At 43.2% G+C, this 20,261-nt stretch overlaps 1 protein-coding gene across 1 annotated transcript in view; it reads right to left on the bottom strand.

Annotated features, from left to right (window-relative positions):
- Positions 1 to 1,498: 1,498 nt before the first annotated feature.
- PGBD5 (piggyBac transposable element derived 5) overlaps positions 1,499 to 20,261 on the bottom strand; it is a 75,656-nt gene continuing 56,893 nt past the window's right edge. Inside the window, exons 5-7 of the mRNA XM_072856318.1 lie at positions 17,042 to 17,239; positions 11,003 to 11,108; positions 1,499 to 9,499 (exon numbers count right to left, since the gene is read on the bottom strand). Of these exons, the coding sequence (XP_072712419.1) occupies positions 9,304 to 9,499; positions 11,003 to 11,108; positions 17,042 to 17,239 (500 nt within the window). The 3' untranslated portion in view covers positions 1,499 to 9,303. The remainder of the gene's footprint in view (positions 9,500 to 11,002; positions 11,109 to 17,041; positions 17,240 to 20,261) is intronic.

The raw sequence follows: 20,261 nt of genomic DNA, 5'->3' as shown, positions 1-20,261 counted from the left end.
GGCCCCTCCTGCCTCTGCGTGCCTATGGGGGGATGTATGGAGCCACCTGTGGGTGCAGGTGCTGTGCATGGCTGGCGGCATCGCAGGGAGCCCTGCCACCAGACAGGGTGCGTTCGTGCCGATTCATCACGCCGATGAGGCACCCACATGTTTCCAGCACTTGTTTGGGATGAGCCAGCCTCCACTGTGTGCTGCAGGCTGTGCTTTGATTGCTTCTTGATCTTGGATGTGATGTCTCAAAGTAGAAACCTGTGAGTTCCTCCCCAACTACTCGGCAGTGACCATTGTGGTGCAAAAAATACAAGGCACAGGAGAAAAGGAACCTGTTTCTTGGAGGAGCTGGTTGTGTGAAGGGTCCAGACTGCCTTTTAGATCACACTAAAATGTCTTTCACACCAGCACATTAAGGGTTGTCAATTCAGCTACCTATATGTTGAAAAGATTTCTGAGAGCTCAGAGGTGTTGAACGTTCCCGAATCCCTTTCCCTCCCCTTTTTTGATACTAGCTGAGCAACCTAAGAAAAATAGTCACCTACTACAGGCTGGGTCCACAGAAATATTAAATAGCTAAGGTCAAGGGGCTTGCTGCCGGTCGCTTCTGCTAATGTTTAATAAAGCATTCCCTGAAAATCCGGATTTTTCTTTGGACAACTTAGATGCCAACTAAATTTCTTCCTGTGGAAAACAGAAGTTACTAGGAAGAAATACCCTAAGCAGCATCCTGAGCACGTTAAGACACGGCGGACAGCCGACCCATCGCAGCAAGAGCTCAGTGCTGAGCCCCACTAGCCCATACCAGGCAGCCTGCTCCCTGCTGTACGGCCCTGCAGCCACGGGGGAATGAGGAACACGGGTCCAAGGCCGGGGGGAAAACTTTATTGTGATTGTTGGCAAAGACCCACTGTGGTCCCACTTAGGTGTTCTCCTGCAAGGTTTCTGCTCCCTTTGTGGATTAAGGTTTAAACCAGGTCGTAGACTTGGAGCTGTGAAACAGAGGTTACCCATCCGCAGATGATGCGTGTTTTGCCTGCAAATGCCACGTATTTGGCAGGCAGGCCATGGTTTCGGTGGGTACCACTGGTGGTACAGACCAACTTTGCAAGGAAGCGGTAACAACGAAGGGCTGGTACCATTCAGCAGAGATATCGGAGAGCTGGGACAGCCGCCTGTGTCCTCGCGTCCACCCCTCCCTGCCCGGGGGTGGCTGGGAAGCATCACTTGTGGGTGTCGGGAGGGCATGGGGGGGACAGCAGTCCCCTTTCCTATGCCCATGCGCAGGCTGCATCGAAAGGCTTTTTAAACTCAGTTCTTCCTAAAGAAAATGCCTTTGCACTCAATGGCTGGATAAAGATGTCAGGCTTTTGCCTCTAATGGTCTTAGAGTGAGAACCTGTAATTTATCTAGCAGTGTTTTCTACACATCCTGTCACCTACACACCCAGATTACCAAGCATCTTCCCCACCTATTCCAGAAAAGAACGAGACAGAAAAGCACCCAGTAATATATCTGACTGTATTTCAAAGTTGTTGATTGTAAACAAACTTTGTTGAAGAAATAAAATCACATGACAAGATATCAGAGTGATACTATAAATCCATTTTGTCATTGTTGCCACACTTCACATTTTTGGAACTCAGAATTCAGCTCATGGTGTACAAAACTTGTAAAAATTTATTGCAAGCGTGCCTTTGTGTAGAACAAAACCGGTGTCACAAAAGTAGTTCCCTGTCCCATGCAGAAACGCAGTTGTGTATCTCTTACTGGAGAGAGGTCACACACCTGCATTTCCTGAAAGACCTGGCTGTTACAAAATTGCTCTGAGTTTAAAAAAAAAAAAAAGAAAAAAGCAATTGCAGCGTATGCTTTACCTCTGGACTTTACATTTTTAACAGAAATCTTCAGAATTATAAAGAATATGGAACTTTGCAACAGAACCGCAGTCGCTGATGTTGTGAGCACAGCCCAACAGTTGTCTTGAAAGCACTCGGCCAGCTAAGGCCCGTCTTTGCGTTTGGTACCGTCACTGCATTTGATGGAATGTAAGTTGCACATCTTGAAAATAAATGAAAAAGAAACGCAGAGGGGGAGATTCTTTTTCCAGAATCCCCAGTGTTCCTGTGTCTACAGTGGCACTTCCTCAGACTGTCGCGTCCATGCTGTGCTGACACGCAGCACTGCTTTGACTCCAAGGTCGATGACTCCTGAACATGTATAGTACAAGGAAAGGCATGGAGTGAGGCATGTAGCTAAAGCAGGGTTCATGTTGCTAAAGCAGCTGTGCAGACTGGTTGTGTTAAACATCAGCCTTCTCTTTTTAATTCAAAGGCAGTGGGGGGGGTACACATGCTGGAAAGATGAGTTAAGAAGGGATCACCTGGCTCCTCTCCCTCTGCATGCCCAACCTCTGAACTTTCCTCTGCCTCCTCAAACCTGCTGTTCCCCTTAAAAATCTCTTTGTATCAGACTGTGCTGATGAGCCTCACCTATATGGGATCTGATTAATCTCTAGCATAAATCTGAGTTTTGCTATCTCTAATCTCACCCCAGACCATGGGGTCAATTATTTTTAATTTCACTACTGAAATGCCAGGCAAAGGTTTGTCTTATAACTAGAAGAAAAATCCAGATTGCAAAAGTAAGTCCAAGAGACCTGCAATTTGTTTTCCATCAAATGAGTAACTCTGTTTCATAGAGAGGTGCGAATTGTTCAGCAGTCACGTTTTGCATACACCTTGACACGGATTAACTGGAGAACAAGACCACAAAGTTACTTTGACACCAAGTGGGCTGGGGTTCTGGACAGATGAACCTAGTGTACTGGGCTTTGCTTTTTGGTTTCTTAGGCTTTTGATAACCAGTGAAAACAGGATAAAATGCTCTGTTTGAAAGCCAGAGCATGCTGTAAATACTTGAAGAGTAAAAGCATTTGCCAGCTGCTTTATTTTAGAAATAGAGTTGCCAGGGCTGGGAGCAAACTGTATGGGCCTGGCACCTTCCCTTCCCTAGTAAAACTTAATTTGGCTCCCTCCAGAGCCCCTGTCATGACCAGGTATGAGACTAGCTTGACTATGAAGTCTGTTTGTCCAAGGAACTTGGATCCCAAATTGCACTCATCTCTCCCCTCTTTGTTTATCCAAAGAGGTCCTGCACATCATGGCCCTGCAGGACAGCACTACGGTCCTTTCCCACTAGGTTCTTCATCCAGGTCCCCCACGCCTTCAAAGGTTGTTGCAGTTACATCAAATGAGCACTTTTGCAGAGTGATGTTTTCATGGCAAGATTTTTGCACTACACATCGTGTGGACCACCTTGACACCTAATACAAGCAATTATTACTTCAGAAGAGTGCTACAAAAGAGATTTACCACTTAAGGCCTTTTTGTGATACCTAACAGTTGTTCACCAGACCCATCAGAGTTAAAGGGTTTAAAAAAAAACCGAAACAAACAAACCAAAAAAAACCAAAAACCCCCCCCAGACCATGTCAAAGGCCCCTCTTTGACAGCAATCCAGAGCTGAAGAATATTACAGCCATTCCAATGGGAGCAGCGGGTATGGTGATGCTGATATCTGTTTTGGGTCCATAGGCACCTCACAGGGCAGCACTAATGGGGCAAAGCAGGCAACACCTTCACAGTGATTGCAATTAATATAGGCTTCAGAAACAATACCCTGTTTCATCTGAGATTTGCAAAATAGCAGAAAGGATCAGCAAAGCAATACTATAAAAGTAAACTGAAAGGCCAACTCTGTGTTGTCACCTCTTCCAGCCTGACCAAGAACATGCAGGATGATTTGGATGTGCTCTAAATCCATGGAATGAGGGAAGCAAAGGAAAGCGTAGGGCAGGAAACTGCTCCAGGGCTAGATTTCTGAAGACACAGAGACATCTCTCAAAAGAAGAGGAATAAACCCTTTTTGTACAAAGCATGGATATTCTCAACTGCTCCCCCACACTGAGATGATGATGATGATACGGGGGCTTTTCCAGTTCATAATGCTTCTGGAAACAAAGGTAGGTTTGGGAAGAACTGTTACAAGAAAGAATATATATCAAGTAGCACTGGTGATAGGCTTGCATTTGGGCAGATGATGACGTGATCTGTCTGTGCAAAATTTCCTAGTTAATGATAGGCCAAATATATCCATGTTTTGAGCTTAGAGTTCCTTGCCTTTGGGAAACATTGCTAACTGTCCTTTGACACGTGAATGTTTTTCTCAAGCAGATTGAGATGAGCTCTTGTCAGACCTAGCAAAAAGAAAGTGCCATGGCAAACTCCACACAGAGATAGATGGAAGACTTCATATTCCATCTAAGCCTCAGTGACTTTTCTCAAGTCAGTCTTAGTAATCATTTGTCTGAATTTCACATTGATTACTGGACTACAGCAGAGCTTCAGATTCTCCATTTATCTCCTCTAAGCTCCTCTAGGCAGGTTGGGCTGCAATGTTTTATCCAGTTTTCTCTTACCTTCAGCACAACTTGGTTTTGACTCATACCGGCCTATATGGAGTAAGGAACCTGTGCTGACACAGTCCCACAGCCCTTTCATTTCTAGTCTGGAAAAGTGCATTGGAACAAGAACCAAGTCACTGAAAATGCAGAACATGGACTTAGTCAGCAGGAGTGCAAACGCCACTTTACAGTTTCATCACCCCCTTACCGGTGCTGTGCCTTGGTGTCTGATTAGGGAAGGGGAAGCCCCTATTTGAGGAGCTAATGATGTCTCTTGAGTGCTGAGGTTGCTAAAGCACTTTGCAATCCTTGCATGGAAAGGACCACAGATGTGCAGAATTATCAGTGCAGCATAATCACTCACTCATCAATAAATCAGCTCCAGGACTAGGGGACTAAGACATGTAAGACTGAGATACTGGAGGCTTCTTTCACTACTCACCAGCTCAAGACAGACTACTAAATACGTGTTAGAAGTAGAAAAACTCTTCAGCCAAAAAAAAAAAAAGCCATGGAAGCGTAGCTGAAGGTAAGAATGAGAATGCTGTTTTGAGTTGCTGTCCTTAATGTCAGTCTGGAAACAGCTAAATTCATTTTTCTCTAGGAAGTGTCCGAAGAAAACTAAGTTGTTCCCATTAGGGACACTGAAACATCTATACATTTGGATTCTTGGACTACCTTGTAAATGCAGAAGGGCTGCGGCTAGAGAATAGGAATGGAAAACAGAGATGAGATTTCTTTAAATTATGCCTTAATGTCAAGTGCACAAATGGGCTGAAGTAAAAAGTGGCAGCGTTTCTGCAAGCCCTTGAAACGTTTTTCAACTGAGAGAACAGCAGTGGAAACCATTTCACAGTGGCTTCTAAGCTCTAGTGAGTGTTGTATTACACACTGGGAAAAGAAATGTTTTCCAAGAATGGATTGTGGCAGGACAGACATTTCTTGAAAGAAATACTGTGCATAGAAGGTGGTCAGTACGTCTTGCTGATGGTCTCAGTTCTTTGAAACAAAAGTTTGCATACCATAAATAAGTCATTTTCCGTTTTCAGAAGTATGTGTGAATGAAAATTCAATTCAGCAGGAGATAAATGAGCCTTCCTGCTCCCTTGTCTACTTTAGCTTCAACCTTTTATTTCCTGGAAAAAATTGAGAGACCTGGTTGGCATTTCCACTGCATTTTAACTACTGCTGAGCTTTAAGATCTCTTACCCAGATTGTCTCAAGGCTACAAAAAATAAAACAAAACCCAAAACAACCCAAACTTGCTATCGTTTCACAAGCCATTGCACAATTAACACACACACACACACACTATAACTAGCATCCCTGCACTACTTTGAGACTAACCCCTTTTTGTTCCTTTAACTAGGGAGAAGCTTTAATGTTACAGGCAAGTGGGGAACCAAATCTGAGTAAGCCAGTTTGCAGTAAAGGAAATGCTACAAAAGCGGAGCTGCAGTTAAACTTTTGCCTTTTAAAAGTGTTTCAGTTTCTTCCTTAATTATTTTGCCTCATTTGTAGTAACATAGAGAAAGTGCAAGATGCTTTTTCAACAAGGAGAAATCTTAACTTTCCCCAACCCTATCCACTCCCAGTCAATAAATGGAGAAAATGAGGTGGAATAGTCATCTGTAGATATAGACTATGCTTTGGTGGCTTTTGCTTGTTGGCTTCGAGAGCCAAAATTCAGGCATTTTGTACATATAAATATATATAAATATTTTTGCTTATTTATGGAATGTTTGTACATGTTTACGGCACCAGTTCAAAATGATGAGCGATGGTTAAGGCTAAGAAAATGAAATTCATTGCAAAGCTATAATTTTGTCTTCATTTTTCTCCTTTACAAAGGAGACTAAAGCATCTTCCCTGTAATAGTCAGCCACTGCGTAATCCCCCGTCAACACCAATTCTAGGGAAAACTACTCAGGACCCAGTCCCTGAGGCAAAAAGCTAGGACCTCATGATTTTAGCTCAAGTAATCCACATCATTAACAGCACACGTTAGTGGAAAATTAAACATTCCAAGGCCTTGGACCTACTGTCACCTGAAAAAGAAAAGGCATTTTTCTGTACGAGATGGTCTAGATCCAAGCCTTTAAGCATACATAGTAATGTAACAGTTGGCCAAGGGCTCCAGATCTGCCTTGGGGGCTACGACATAGCTGGAGAGTGCTATGCTTACTCCTCAGAAGTGCCAAGTGGCTCCTAGGAGGTCCTCCAAACCTGTCCATCTCTGCTGGGGGCATGTGCATCTTGCAAATGCTCCAGCACTGCAGGGGAATGCAAGGAAGCTGGACTCCCCGCAGCTACTGTTCATTCAAGCTGCCCCATCAGCAATGTTCCAGCCAGACCTTTCCCTACTGCCCCAATTTTGACTACCACAGAAATTTACAGGACTGGCATTGTCTGAAGCAGGGAGCTAACACTAAGAACCATTTGCCTTCAGGTACCTCTGTGAAGTTTCCTAAAAAAAAAGGAAACCATGGGCTTATACTGCTGAACATTCATTTTTCATGCTAGCTCCTCTCCCCGTTTGAATACTTAGAAAACTGACAAGAACCAGCTGCTGCACACACTCAGTCTGAAGAGGGGGCGTTGTCTCAGTTCTCTGGAGGGACAAGAAGTTTTGAACTCATCCTTGGGCTCCTATGCAGACTGGCATGGCCAAGGACTAGGGTGGTACAAACCCTCTCCTTCCTTTTGAGACTAGGAGGTCTCAGTGCACAAGGTTTTGTCCTTTCTCACGCATTTCCTGAATGGAGACCTTGTGGACTAAGAAGTTAAAACAGATGCTTAGGAAACCCACTGCTGTACATCGTGCAGCTGGCGGGAAGAGCAGGATATATGGGACAGTCTCCAGCCTGTATTGCAAGCAGAACCACCATGGAGTTGGCGATCCCCTTAGTCTCCCTGCAACCAGGTGAGATCTGCCTCTAAGTCTACTCCAAAAAATAAGACTTTGGTCGAAACAGAAAGATGTCAGTGCAAGGATGCTCTTTGGGCTAGTCACCAATTTACTAACCCCTGCTGGATTCTTCTTCTGCTATGATTTACATGCTATGCATTTGCACATCACATAACGATGAAATCTGGGGAGTTCTAAAATTCATGTTGGTTACCCTCGATTGTCTCTTGCCAGATAGATACATACAACCTGGTGAGGTTTACACTGACAAAGAAATCAATCAATCAATCAATCAATCACTCCATTCCTCTTGAATCAACCCAAGTCACTCTTCGGTAAAACTCTTCAGGCTTGGGGACCTAAAACCAGCTGGTCCTCTAAGCAACATGGTTTCTGCCCTGCAAGTTAATGCAATTCTGTTTGTGTCCGTCACTACTAACCTTTAGAATACAGAGTTTTTTGCTGATTGAGTTGTGGACTGAAATCAATAATGTGTAGAGGGCAGGGTAGTATTTCACCTCGGTATCAATTCTCCCCTGTTTCAATCATACCTCTCTCTCGGCATTGTTTTCCAAAGCTTCAGTGGCCTTCAGATTCCACCAGCACCAAAATATGGCGTTTCAGCCATGGGCACCAGCTCATGACAATGCTTGTCCTCTACATTGTTACTCAGAACAGGAGAACTCTTTGGGCTTGCTCCTTTTTAGTGAGGTTTAAGGTCTGGTTGCAACTGGACTACTTTCTTTTTGTAAAACACAATGCTATGTTATTTTGCTAAACATGTAATCGCTTAATTACAACTACTGTGACAAGCCTTGAATTCTAACATGAAGAATTCCTACAGAACACCCCACAGTGATAATGGGAAACATACTGCTATTAGTGACTTATTTTTTTCCCCGACAACTGTGTGCCAAATGAAGTTCTAAAATGGACCAAAAAAGTCTTGAAAGTTACAAAAGGAAAAGAAAGAAATTGTTGTTCCTAAAAACTTAACAGTCCATTACATTAGATTTTAAAGCAACGTTTAAGATACAGCTGAAATCAAGAAAAAATATAATTGTTATACTCCGATTTCTCACCTGTACACTGACCGTGGCAGTTAAGATGTGAGGCAGTATTAGTACTGGTTTACTCACTGTTAATACTTACTGTATTACTCACTGGTTTTTTGTGTATAAAATCTTTCATCCTGGTTAAAAAAGAAAATCAATGTAATGTATTTCTATTTTAAATTCATTAATGTATTTGGTTTCTCCTAATTTTGCTGTGTTCTAAACTGGGATCAAATTGCCTTACATTACATTAACAAAAAAAAAAAAAGAAAGAACGAACGAAAAAGTTTTAACTGGTCCTCAGTTCCTGGCTGCCTGCCTGTGAAGGTTTTGTTTGTCAATACGCTTGCTTCAGTGTTCATGTATCTGAACTGCTTTGCTTAGCACACTGGGAGGAGAGCAACGATGCCTTACAGGGTGGCAGGCACTCTCAACCACAGCCCACGGTGCAGACTTATGTTGCTTGTCCCAGAATTGAATAACTCCAAGTAAGGTATAGAGTTTTCTGTAATGCCCGCCTAGGACTGCTGAGCTATGTCAGCTTATGACAAGCTCTTAGCCCAAGAGGAACTTTACAAGATGACCCTGTTCAACAAACGTTATTGAGAAGACGACTAATTTAAGTCTGTTTCTGGCGTACAGATTCCCACAGGGCATTCACATATGCAATTTTGTGTCAACTTCTCCAGTGGCACTTTCTGCAGGACATGTTTACATCCAGCTGCTACTAGGAACAAAGTTTCCACCTCTCTAGTGGCATCACTTGGCATTTTTGGATAAGGACAGCACTGGTGGTGTCACAAGTTCCTTGCTTTGCTGTTCCAGGTGTGGTATCTTCTTCTGCTTACCGTCCACCCCCTGCCTACGCCACCAAGAGCAATGCATCAATGGGAGGGTGAGGTGTCTTCCAAGCCCAGAAGCTCCTTTACAAGTCTTTCACCAAACTGTGCGCGGCTATACCTTGTCACATGGTAGGCCTCTGACATTTTGTAGAGGATGTAGGCATTGTTTATAGCGATGCTGATGGCAAACCAGAATACTTGTTGCCAGGTCTTGTTTGGTTTGTGAGAAATGAAATACCTAAAAAGCCAGGAGAGAAGGGGAGGGAAAAGCACTGTTCAGCCAAACACTTGCAGCTGGGATGCAAGAAATAACCCCAGACAAAGATTCCGCAGTCCCAAAGGGGACACAGGCCCAGGACTTAATACCTAGTGCAAGTATTATCTTAAGAAATTTTCTACAATGTATTTGACAGTCATTTACAGTTAAGTTCCACACTTTTGGACATTTCTAGTAGCGTCTAAAAGAACACACTTCCTTGCTCTCAGAAGCAAAACCTCAGCAACACTCTCACCTCTGTACCACTCCACGTAAGTAAGAGTACTGATACATACTCCTCGAGGTTACCCGTGACAAACACCCACGTGATGGGAGCTGTGGGTCTGAATCCCTTCAATTTGTAACTAAAAAAAAAGCCTCAGGCACATTACGTTACAGTTTAGGGAAGATTGCTGATGCTTCTCCTCTTGTTTATCTCCATTGCGAGCAAAGAATGATTTCTGCTGCTGTCAACAGTAGGTGGGAGGATGTGGGGGTAGAGCCATAGCGTGCACTGCTGGTATGTGGAGCACCTCTCCATAAGGCAGAACTAGAAAGGACTGACATCCTTATATTTAGGTTCTGACTAATTCTAGGATGCCAGAATATTCGCTCTTCAGTCATAAGATTTCCCACTTTCCTACTTTCATTTTTTTAGTAACCATTTAAATCTACTACCTCACCGCTTTTTTGTATTGATTTCCTCAGATCAGATCCCAACATCGGTCTCCAGCAACCACCTCCTCCTCTTTCATCTCTTCTAGTGAATTCTTGCTGCCTTGCCCAGCACTGGCTTGCAAAACCCCTGCTGCTTTTTCTCTCTCCTCAATTTTTAGTTCTTGAAATCTTCTGCACCTCATCGCTATTCCCACAGCCAAGCTTCAGCGCTGCTATTCTTATTTCTATTTCTCCCTGCTATGTTAAGAGCTAACACTGAGGACTCCAACTGGAATTCAGGAGCCAAAAGATCTACATTCTGCTCTCCTAAATTATCTAGATCATCTTTACATCCACAGCTGAACATCCTTTTCTTCTGACTCCAGGTGACACAAATATCACCGGGACAGATAATAACCTAAACATCGTCCGCTGATAGGAGTGGAGAGCTGAGCTAGCCTGAGAGACTTGGTAGAACCATGTTGAATTCTCTATTTAGCCTTCAATTTGATGTCGCCAAGAACATCAGCCTGCTGGCTCACCTTCCCAACACTTCCTAAAAGTCATTTACAAGATGCTAAGAACGTAAGTCTCAATTTTTTTTTGACTGGTGGATGGGTAGATAGAGCCAAAACAACACTAGCAACGCAGATCTTGCCCTTCTGCAGAGCCAGCTTCTGATCTTTGACTGAAACAGGAATTTTGTCAGAGATTAATTCCATGAAAGCAGGATTGAGCCCTCAGCTGCAGCTCAACATGGAGAACTCAAACATTGCAGCAACAGAGAAGGAGTGAAATACACACACACACGCACATATTCTTACTTACTTGCTGTATTTGTCATCATATTTGCAGATATAGCTAAGGTGAGCAGCAAATGCTTCAACCGCCAACGGGCATGGAATTTCTCCGCTTTTTCTCTTAATTATAACCCCTGCATCAATTAGAAACATAACAGTTTTAAATCCACATGATAGGTCTAGCAATTAAAAGATACGGTTTCGATATACGGTTTATTATAAAATAAACCTTATTGACAGTTTCTGCCCTAAAACTGGGAAGTTATCTGTAACAGAGATGCTAATTTGATTTTTTTTTTCATTGTTAGTACATTGAATGAGTGGAAGGGGAAGAAGAGGGATCATCTTTCAGCTGGAAATGAAAAGGTGTTAGACACAAACACTTCTACCATATGTTCAGGAAAAAACACACATCCCTGTAGTCCCACAGTAGCCCCCTACAGACAGTGTATTAGTCTCTCTGCTGTTGGTTCACAATGAGTTGTGGTCACCGCTAGAGCTGTGACTTGACATTTTATGCTTTGCGTTCTGAAGGTCCCAAATGAGTCCTTTGAAATCAAATCCTTTGCTTATCTCCACCCACGGGGGCCAAGAGCAACAGGACCTCCACTCCACTGGGTGCTACTTAACAAAGAAAAGAAAATACAAGAAGAAGGAGCCAACTGGCTAAACCCAGTCAAGACAGAGGTGATGCTGGTGGGTGAGTTGAAGGAGCCACAACCACAGTATCTTTGAAATGAGAAGCGGCCTGAGTCACTGCTGTGGGGAGCCAGAGCTCAGGTGTACGCTTAGGTTGCTCAGCGGAGCTAAGCACACATTTCTCTGCCTGCGAATGATTTTCCCTGCCCTGCCCAGTCAGCTGGCTAGATAATTCAGCTCACCATGGGGGATGATTATCCTGCCTACTGTAGAAATCTGAGGTAAGGCAACAAGTCCTCTGCAGCTACCTACTAACCACTCTCTGCATAGACGAAGATGTGGCGCCTAGAGCAGGCTACTCCAGGAACAGGCCCCATTCCCTCACATGGTGCATCTTTGACCCAGCCTTCTCCAACACTACAGCAGTTACTTATGAGTCCAACGCTCTCCCAAGAAACTCCCCTAGCTCTTCTCTGATTTATTCCTCCTCTCCTCTGTGTTTTCCCCATCTGGGGGAAGCTGCTAGTAGGAGGGAAGGATAAGTAAAACAAACTTGTAGTACTTTATTAAGGAGTCTGTTCCCTAACTTTTGACTTTATGTCCCCACAGGGTCTGATGGTCAGGTGTCCAGGGTATGGACCATCTCTTGCTCCATGTCTATAGCACACTGTTTAGTGAGGATCCCTGCTCTCCCCAGGCACAACACAATTTTTCTCCAGGTCTAGAGAAGCACAGGCTTGGTTGCATCCTTTCTCAGCATGGTTTCAGTACAGGCACAATCTTGGGCTTTCTCATTTCTCAAGCCTTCAAACCGTCATTGCCTTCCTTCTGCCAACTGTTTTACAATCATCCCAAAAATGTTCCTCACGTTTTGATTACAGACTTCACCATTTCATTTCTTCAGCTGGAAGTCTCATTCCATCCATTATCTCTGTCGAGCCCCCTGTGCTGTCCTAGCTGGCAGGCTCTATTTTGAGGCAAGACTTATAACACAGACTAAATGTCATGTTACAGCTGAGCCATGCAGCAATTTATTTGGGATCTTTAAAGTCTGATTTTTCAAGAGTCCAAAATGATATAACCTCTAAATTGTTCAATACACTCTCCTTTCACCCCTGCCTCCCCAAGTTGGGTGTAAATGTAGCCCAAGGGGAAGGGAAAAAAACCCAATCAAATAAATAAATCCTTCATTACCTTCACATACTTATTATAGTGCTTTTTTGATCCTTCAATGAGTCCTACAAAAACCTGGCCATCATGAGGTAAAAAGGGCTGATATATGACCAGCCTGCTGCATCAGTGCTGCAAAATCACTTGCCATCCCACCTGTGCAGGTCAGAAAAGGGTAGGTATGTTCCTGGTGCCAGTGTTTTACAAAAATTCCCCTTCTTTCTCCTCTTGCTCTCCTCTTTTCTCTTTCTTCCCCCTCTCCTCCTTCGGAAGATTTATATTTCCCTTGCAATTTTCTTTGTATTCACAACCCTTAAAAAAACGCATTGCGGTGGCAGCTATGTGGGTACCATATACTCCCTCTCACTTTCTATGATATTCCACTTAACACTCCTCTGTTTTGAGAATATAAATAGCTTCATACGCACATTATTTTTATAGCCTTTCCTAGCCTTGTTTCATAGCCATAGGCCACCTCTCCAGGGAAGACAACTGCCGGAGCTGGGTGGTTCCTAGCTGCAGGTCTCTGTGGCAAGCAGTCCCAAGCCAGCTGACTCACCGGCACATCCGATGAGCTATTTCCCCTCCTGGTCCTTCCCCAGCATCACTGTGTTCCCATCCCTGGCAGCACTCCAGGGAACACACTGCATGCGCTGCAGCCGCAGCCTGCCTTTGCCTACACGCTGGAAGGAGTGCCGGCTGCCAGCCACGACACTGCCACTGTGGACAGGCATCAGCTTTTGGTTGTTTTTTTAAACCTTTTTTAAGTTTTTAAGCTGTATGCTCATCAAGGAAAGCTTGCGAAATACCACCCCGAATGAAACAAGCAGAAAGACAAAAGTGTACATATGTTTGTTTCCTCAAACACTTATTCTAAGCCAATCTGTGACTTCAGGAGCTAGAATCATGTTTTTTAAAAATGGAGGCTCAGTAATACTAGCACTTGCATCCACCTTGGCAAGTATGGAGTTTTCATAACATAATATAACTGCATGTTCCAAGTGCTGTATCGCTTTTTATCAGGACTTAGATTTGTTACAGTTCTTTATCAGAATTGCAGACAGTCAGCACTGCACAAGGTCTAATGTTCAAGGTCTTCCCATCAGAGTCCTCCGGCCCCATCCCCACCCTCACCATACTTTGACACAACCCCCTGAATGTAGTCTCACAAAGGATATGTGGAAATTTAAAGTTAAAACCCTAAGCTTCCCCATCTTGAAACATACTTTTTAACATTATGCTTCTTTCCCCAGACTTTCCAGTTCTGGGCCAATCTCACTAGCTGATTTTTTCTGGAAACTAGATTGTCAACAGACATTCCTCACTCCAGCTCCTCCTGGGCTAAGAACCACACAGGGACTTATACAACTGCTTCATACAATTGCGATGCCTCCACAACATCTCCCACCTTCTCACAAGTCACTTGTGAGATGCCAACACGTCATTTGCAGCTCTTTAGTCCTTGTATATGTGGCTCAAGCTTTGTTTTCTATCCTTAGTTACTGTCTGCTTAGCTTTTAAGTAGAGCTGGTTGGTGAAGAGTAGCTGTGAAAGCTCTTCTCAGAAAGAAGGTACTTCTTAAAAAGATCTTGGGTTCAATAAGTTTTTGCTAAAGATGTCATTCTGGTCATCCTGCTGTGCAGCAAGTGAGGTTGCTGCCTGCTCCATCCTGCTTCATATGAAAAATAGAAAATATTGTAATTCTTTCCAGAACATATTAATGGAGATGCTGGGAAACTGGGCACCAGATCTAGAGTGGAAAAACAAAAATGTAGCCTTGTCCCACGGATGGGTAGGTTTGGGCCAGCACATACATCACCTGCTTTAGAATAGGGTAACATTTTACTGTCTGGGGGTCCCAATCTCTTTTGGCTTCTCAGTTCTTCTGTAATACAGGCACAAGGAAAAATTAAACTCAAGTTAAAGCTTAAGGGAAATTAAAAACCCCACTGAATTTTGTTCTAGGCAGAAACTTCATACTTGACGGCAGAGTAAGCGGGACATTTTTGCAAGACTAGAGGAATAAGTCTCATCCTTTAGCATCTGAGATGATGTATTATGACACATTGGTTCAAAACATCCATAATAAATAACCTGCTGCATCTAAGAATAGTATTCATAGATCAGCTCTGACAAGTGTACTGCCCTCTGCTTCTGGCTTGGTGGGATTTGCACTCTGAGTACAGGCAAGATTTACCTTCTCCACTTTCCTTTAAATTGCAATAAACAGCTCATTAGCAGCTACATCCACCTCTTTTCTCATCCTAAGTTTTGTTTTGACCATCTCTGGCCTTCTGTTTTTAAGGTTTTCTCTTCATGGCCTCCTCTACCCCCTGTCAACATTTACGCTCAACCAAGTGCAAACGTACCATACATAGGCGATCCCACTGGTGCCAGCCTACACTGCGTGGGTTTTATTCCCCTTTGTCCCTACCTCCTCTCCTGTCTAACACGTGTGCTCAGCAGGTCTGTGCTACAGGCTTGCCTCAAGGAGCATAGATTCCTCCTCTTCCTCCTCTATACTTACATGCCTTAGAGGAGATGGTGGTGGTCCAGCTTCAAGTTGGTTTAAACTAGCATTGCTGCACTGACTTCAGAGATGCCAAATCAGAGGCAAGCAATCTGGTCTCCTGCCTTCCTACTGAGTCTCCATCTGTTCCCAGCTCTCCACTACAGACTTTCTTCCCCCCAGCACCACCCTTTAAAAAGCCAGTCTCTGTTTTCTGCTCTGATTCACCGTGAACTATGTCAACTGTCCCAGCCAGCATTTGGTGAGCAATGGGCAGGTCTTGCCCATCACACACACAGGTCCTAATCAGTGGACGTTAAACTACCTCACACATGCAACTACAATCCCATCTATGCCAAAACAGACCCAAGGTCAATCACAAGCACAACAGCTCGCACCTCCGTGTGCTGCTTGTAAAGGCTGCTGCCAGTGCAATCTGCTTTTGCCCCCTCTTTTAATGGGGCAGTTAACACCGATGTTTACAAACAGCGTATTTTTCTAGTAATATTTATGATTTATAACTGAAGGCTCCATGCTAGCCTATAAAAAACAGGTGACACGTAGTGATAACTCTTGTCCAGTTAGTGCAGCTGAACAATCTGAATCCAGCAAAGTGCACAAGGGGAAACAGCACAAATCCTGATGGTGAACACCCCTCATGGGGAGCAACACTGCTCCAGGGACTGGCTTCAGCAGGGTCCCCAAAGTGTCATATTTCCTTCATGTACATATTTTCAGCATTTGTGCTCAGACACTGGTCCAGCCGAGTCACCAAGTCCTCACTCTGCTGCAGTGCCTGGCAGAATTCTTGGGATCAACCACACTGCTAAGGTAATAAGCCTTCTGGCAAGGCATTGAACAACACACTAAGTCAACTTCTCAGCTTACCATACAGTAATTCAAGGCCTTAACTTTGCTTCTGTAGCCTGTACACACATGTGAGAGTCACTCAGGAGTCAGAATATGACTGTACAAGGTGGCTTTACATTTAAATGTTTATGTTCTTCTTATTTGTCTCAGGCAGTTATATATAAATCTGAATAATAAAAATGAAAAGAAACTGAAGCAACGTTTTCCCTGAAAGATGAATTTCAAAGAGTTAGCTAATCATATTGCATCTTACAGAAGTTTCCAAACCTTCTTAAAACCATCTGTATACTTTTGAAAAGGAAAAGATTTCAGTATCAAGAAGCTCTTTCCAATTATTTGAACTAGCCAAGTTACCTGTTTTTGTTTCTTTTCATCAACTGCTAAAATCAGTTTAACATACAACAGGAAGCTTTAATCATATTTACTTCTGGCAAAAAGATGTTTGTTTGTGACTACATTTTTACTAGATAAGATAAATTAATTGTAATTAACTGCTCAGAGTTCTAAGTACATCATGACGTTTATTAATTTTTCTGGAGCAGCAATCCTACAAGATGCTTTGCAAATGGGGCTAGTATAGTGTTATACAACCCTCTTCCCTTCTCTGACCATCAGCAAAGATATAATCTTTATACCTAAAGGGATACTGCCTCCACCAGCTCAGGCAAAGGAGGGTGTGTTAGCAGTAGGCTTTTAATCTTTGTAATGGAAAAAAGAATAGCTGTAGGAAGACACAAAAGGGAAGTCATCACTACTGCTACTGTTTATCTAAGATATTATGATCAAGCTCTTTGTTCAGGCTTATTAGCAAACTCGGTGACTCACTTTGCCCTGTCACATAAAGCATGTGGACTTTTCAGCAGTAGGAATATTGCTTACCTTGTTGAACCGGTGAATAGGCGTTGGTCAGAAAACGGAAGTGCCCTTTATTGTACCAGCAGATCAAGGACATGTTTCCCTTCATTCTTATTCTGTACTGTCCTCTGGACTGCGGAGTTGCAGGGTTGTTCAGCATGGATGGAGGTAGGCCTGTGCAGTCACTCTTCCTGGCACTCAGCAACCCACAGCAGTAAATCTCTGCATGTGAACAAAAACATTGCCTATCAGCAAGCCACTGCATGGACTCAGAAAGCAAGAGCAGTGAAGCAAGTCTGAATGACCTGACTAGAGAAAGAGCTTGTCCTACAACTTTCTAGTCCAGCAGATATGTTAGCCAACTGGCCTTCTCCTGTAATAACAAAGTTTTGTGTCCGACATGAATGTCTCTGGAAACCAAGACAAGTGCAGAAAGCCTGCTCTCTTGATGAAATGTATTGACACCTCCTGCACAGTCACAATGAAATGACAAGGAGAAGAATTCAGGGTATCTTCCCAACAATAACATCTATAATCTGTGTAATAGTCTTCACACATGTTTAAAATTGGACAGAAAAAAAAAAGTGGTGATACTCATTATGGAACAAATCAGAATTTATGATCTAAGAGAGTCTGTCCTGGTTTTGGCTGGGATAGAGTTAATTTTCTTCCTAGTAGCTGGTATAGTGTGTTTTGGATTTAGTATGAGAATAATGTTGATAACACACTGATGTTTTAGCTGTTGCTAAGTAATGCTTATACTAAGCCAAGGACTTTTCAGCTTCCCATGCTCTGCCAGGTGCACAAGCTGGGAGGGGGCACAGCCAGAACAGCTGAGCCAAACTGGCCAAAGGGCTATTCCATACCATATAACATCATGCTCAGTATAGAAACTGAGGGAAAGCTGGCTGGGGGAGCCGCTGCTCAGGGACAGGCTGGGCATCGTTCAGTTGGTGGTGAGCACTTGTTTTTCATTTGCATCACTTGTCTTTCTTGGGTTTTATTTCTCTCTCTTTTTTGTTATTTTCCTTTCCATTACAATTTTTAATTATTATTGTATTTATTTCAATTATTAAACTGTTCTTATCTGAACCCACAGGTGTTCGCACTTTTACTTTTCTGATTCTCTCTGCCATCCCACCGGGGTGGGGGGGAGTGAACAAGCTGCTGGGTGGTGCTTAGTTGCCGGCTGGGGTTTGACATGTTTGATGTTTAACTAAGAGAATAAATCATGGAGGGAGCAGGGAGGTAGGGAAAGCTATAGCATCTTAGATGTTAATTGAAATAAAGTATCCTACATGACTCCCATGATGCTTTTAATCACAATAGACATAGCTGACAAACTCTGGTTTAATCTACTGCTTCACTGTGCTGCCCAGTTCTTGATTTTCAGCTCACTACTCCTTGCACCTGCATCATCTGGTTTGTTAAGGAAATGTTGCTTAAGCAATTAAGAACCACTGAAACCACTGTTTGATTTTAAAAAAGCATGTGACAAAAAGATGGAGAGGATGGAAATACGAGTTCAATGAAAACAGATTTTAGGGAAAGGAGATAAACCAAATAGTGCCCTAGTTGAGTGAGCTGATCTTGTTCTGCACAGACATCAGAGGCTCCGCAGGGGACACATTCTGCTGCTCACAGCTTCTTGGCCTTTCATATGTGAAAGAGGCAACGAATAAAATCTAACACCACAAAATACGTCTCAATGCAGCCAGGTGGGCACAAACAAGATTTGGAAACAACATTCATAATGACAATGCTGGAATTTGTCATTAGGCTATGAAATAATAACGGCCTGTTTCTGTTAGTCCAAGAGAAGCAGATCTTCTCGATCAAATTAACTGAACTCAAGGACATCTCAGATGGAAATTTCCTCAGTCTCCCTTGGTTTTGCATTAACCCACCCAAGTGGAAAAAAAACTGATGGGCATGGAAGCAGGTGACATCTGTGCACATCTTTCCTATGGCAGCTGAGGCTTGTGGTAGTTTAAAGCTCATCTGTCAGCTAAGTCTGCTTCATCAAATTTTTTATCGTGCTGAATTCTGCATGCTGGATAACTGGATATCCTTACAGGGGAAACGCTAAGTCAGACTACAGCCAGCTTCCCCTGAGCATGTTACCTCTGTTCTTGGGTTTCGATTTATGTGGCTCTATCTTTCTGGAATGACCTAAGCTCTTGAGTGCAAGTGCAACCTTTGTCCTTGGTTCATATAGTGCCTGGCATGCTGAGCAGCCCCTCAACAGCTCACAGATACTACAGGAATATCAATATAATAATTGGTAATACTCATGACTTGGTCCAGTTGCTGTGGGCAGGTCTACAAGGAGCTAAGGCTCTTCCATCAGAAATTTAAGACACTCATATTAGAAGAAGGTCAACCAACACAGCAAAAGGGCAATTTCATTTTGATGGAGGAAATGTGCACTCCATAGGTTATTTCTAATGAATGAATCAGTCCCTGGAAATCTGTAAGTTCCTTCCACAAAAGACAAGAAAAGCGTGATGGCAACAGGCTTACAATAAATATAGGAGGAACTGTACCTCCAGTGGAAGGCTTTTTTTTTTTTTTTTTTAATTTCTTGTCTTGCTAAGAGGTACACAAACAGCATAGGCTATGTACCTGCAAACTTTGGCATTAACATAGCAAACTTTTAGAAAGCTTTCTTCTAGCCAATATTAAGATCTTCCTGCTCTGATAACAAGCAAGTCTGAGAAGACTTTCCTTAGCTGCCTGAAGTTTATGACTCACTGAAGGGTGATACTTACTCTCTCCAGGAGACTGCAATGGTGTAAAACCAAGCTAATAACTACATTATTGTGCTAGAGCTTCAAAATAGCAACAGCCATCTTTGAGATCCCATAATAATTAATCGTAGCCTTTCCTTTAGCTCAGGCAATAAGCCTGCAGAAAGCTTCCAGCAGATGTTTCACTCCTCATACAGAATAATGGCAACCATTTCCTCTCTCAGGAACACACCATGTAACCTTCCTGCTGTATAGCCTAGAAAAGTGCAACACCTCTGCAGATTTACTAGTGTCTCTCACCACGGATGACACCCTTAATCTGTAGAGTTTTTTAAAACCACCCCGTTTCTATAGCAATAGAAGCAATAAAAATTATGCCCATCTGGCTCAATGAAGTTTTTGTGTGTAATTAAATCAGAATCACAACAAGTGTTTGCCCCATACACTGGAGTCAATGGAGACAAGTTGTCCTCCTCTGGTCGTCTTAAACTGTA

Source organism: Ciconia boyciana, chromosome 3 (genome assembly GCF_034638445.1).
Source record: "Ciconia boyciana chromosome 3, ASM3463844v1, whole genome shotgun sequence".
NCBI classification, from domain to species: Eukaryota; Metazoa; Chordata; class Aves; order Ciconiiformes; family Ciconiidae; genus Ciconia; species Ciconia boyciana.
The sequence above is the reverse complement of the archived record's forward strand: the minus strand, read 5'-3'. Positions and strand labels throughout refer to the sequence as shown.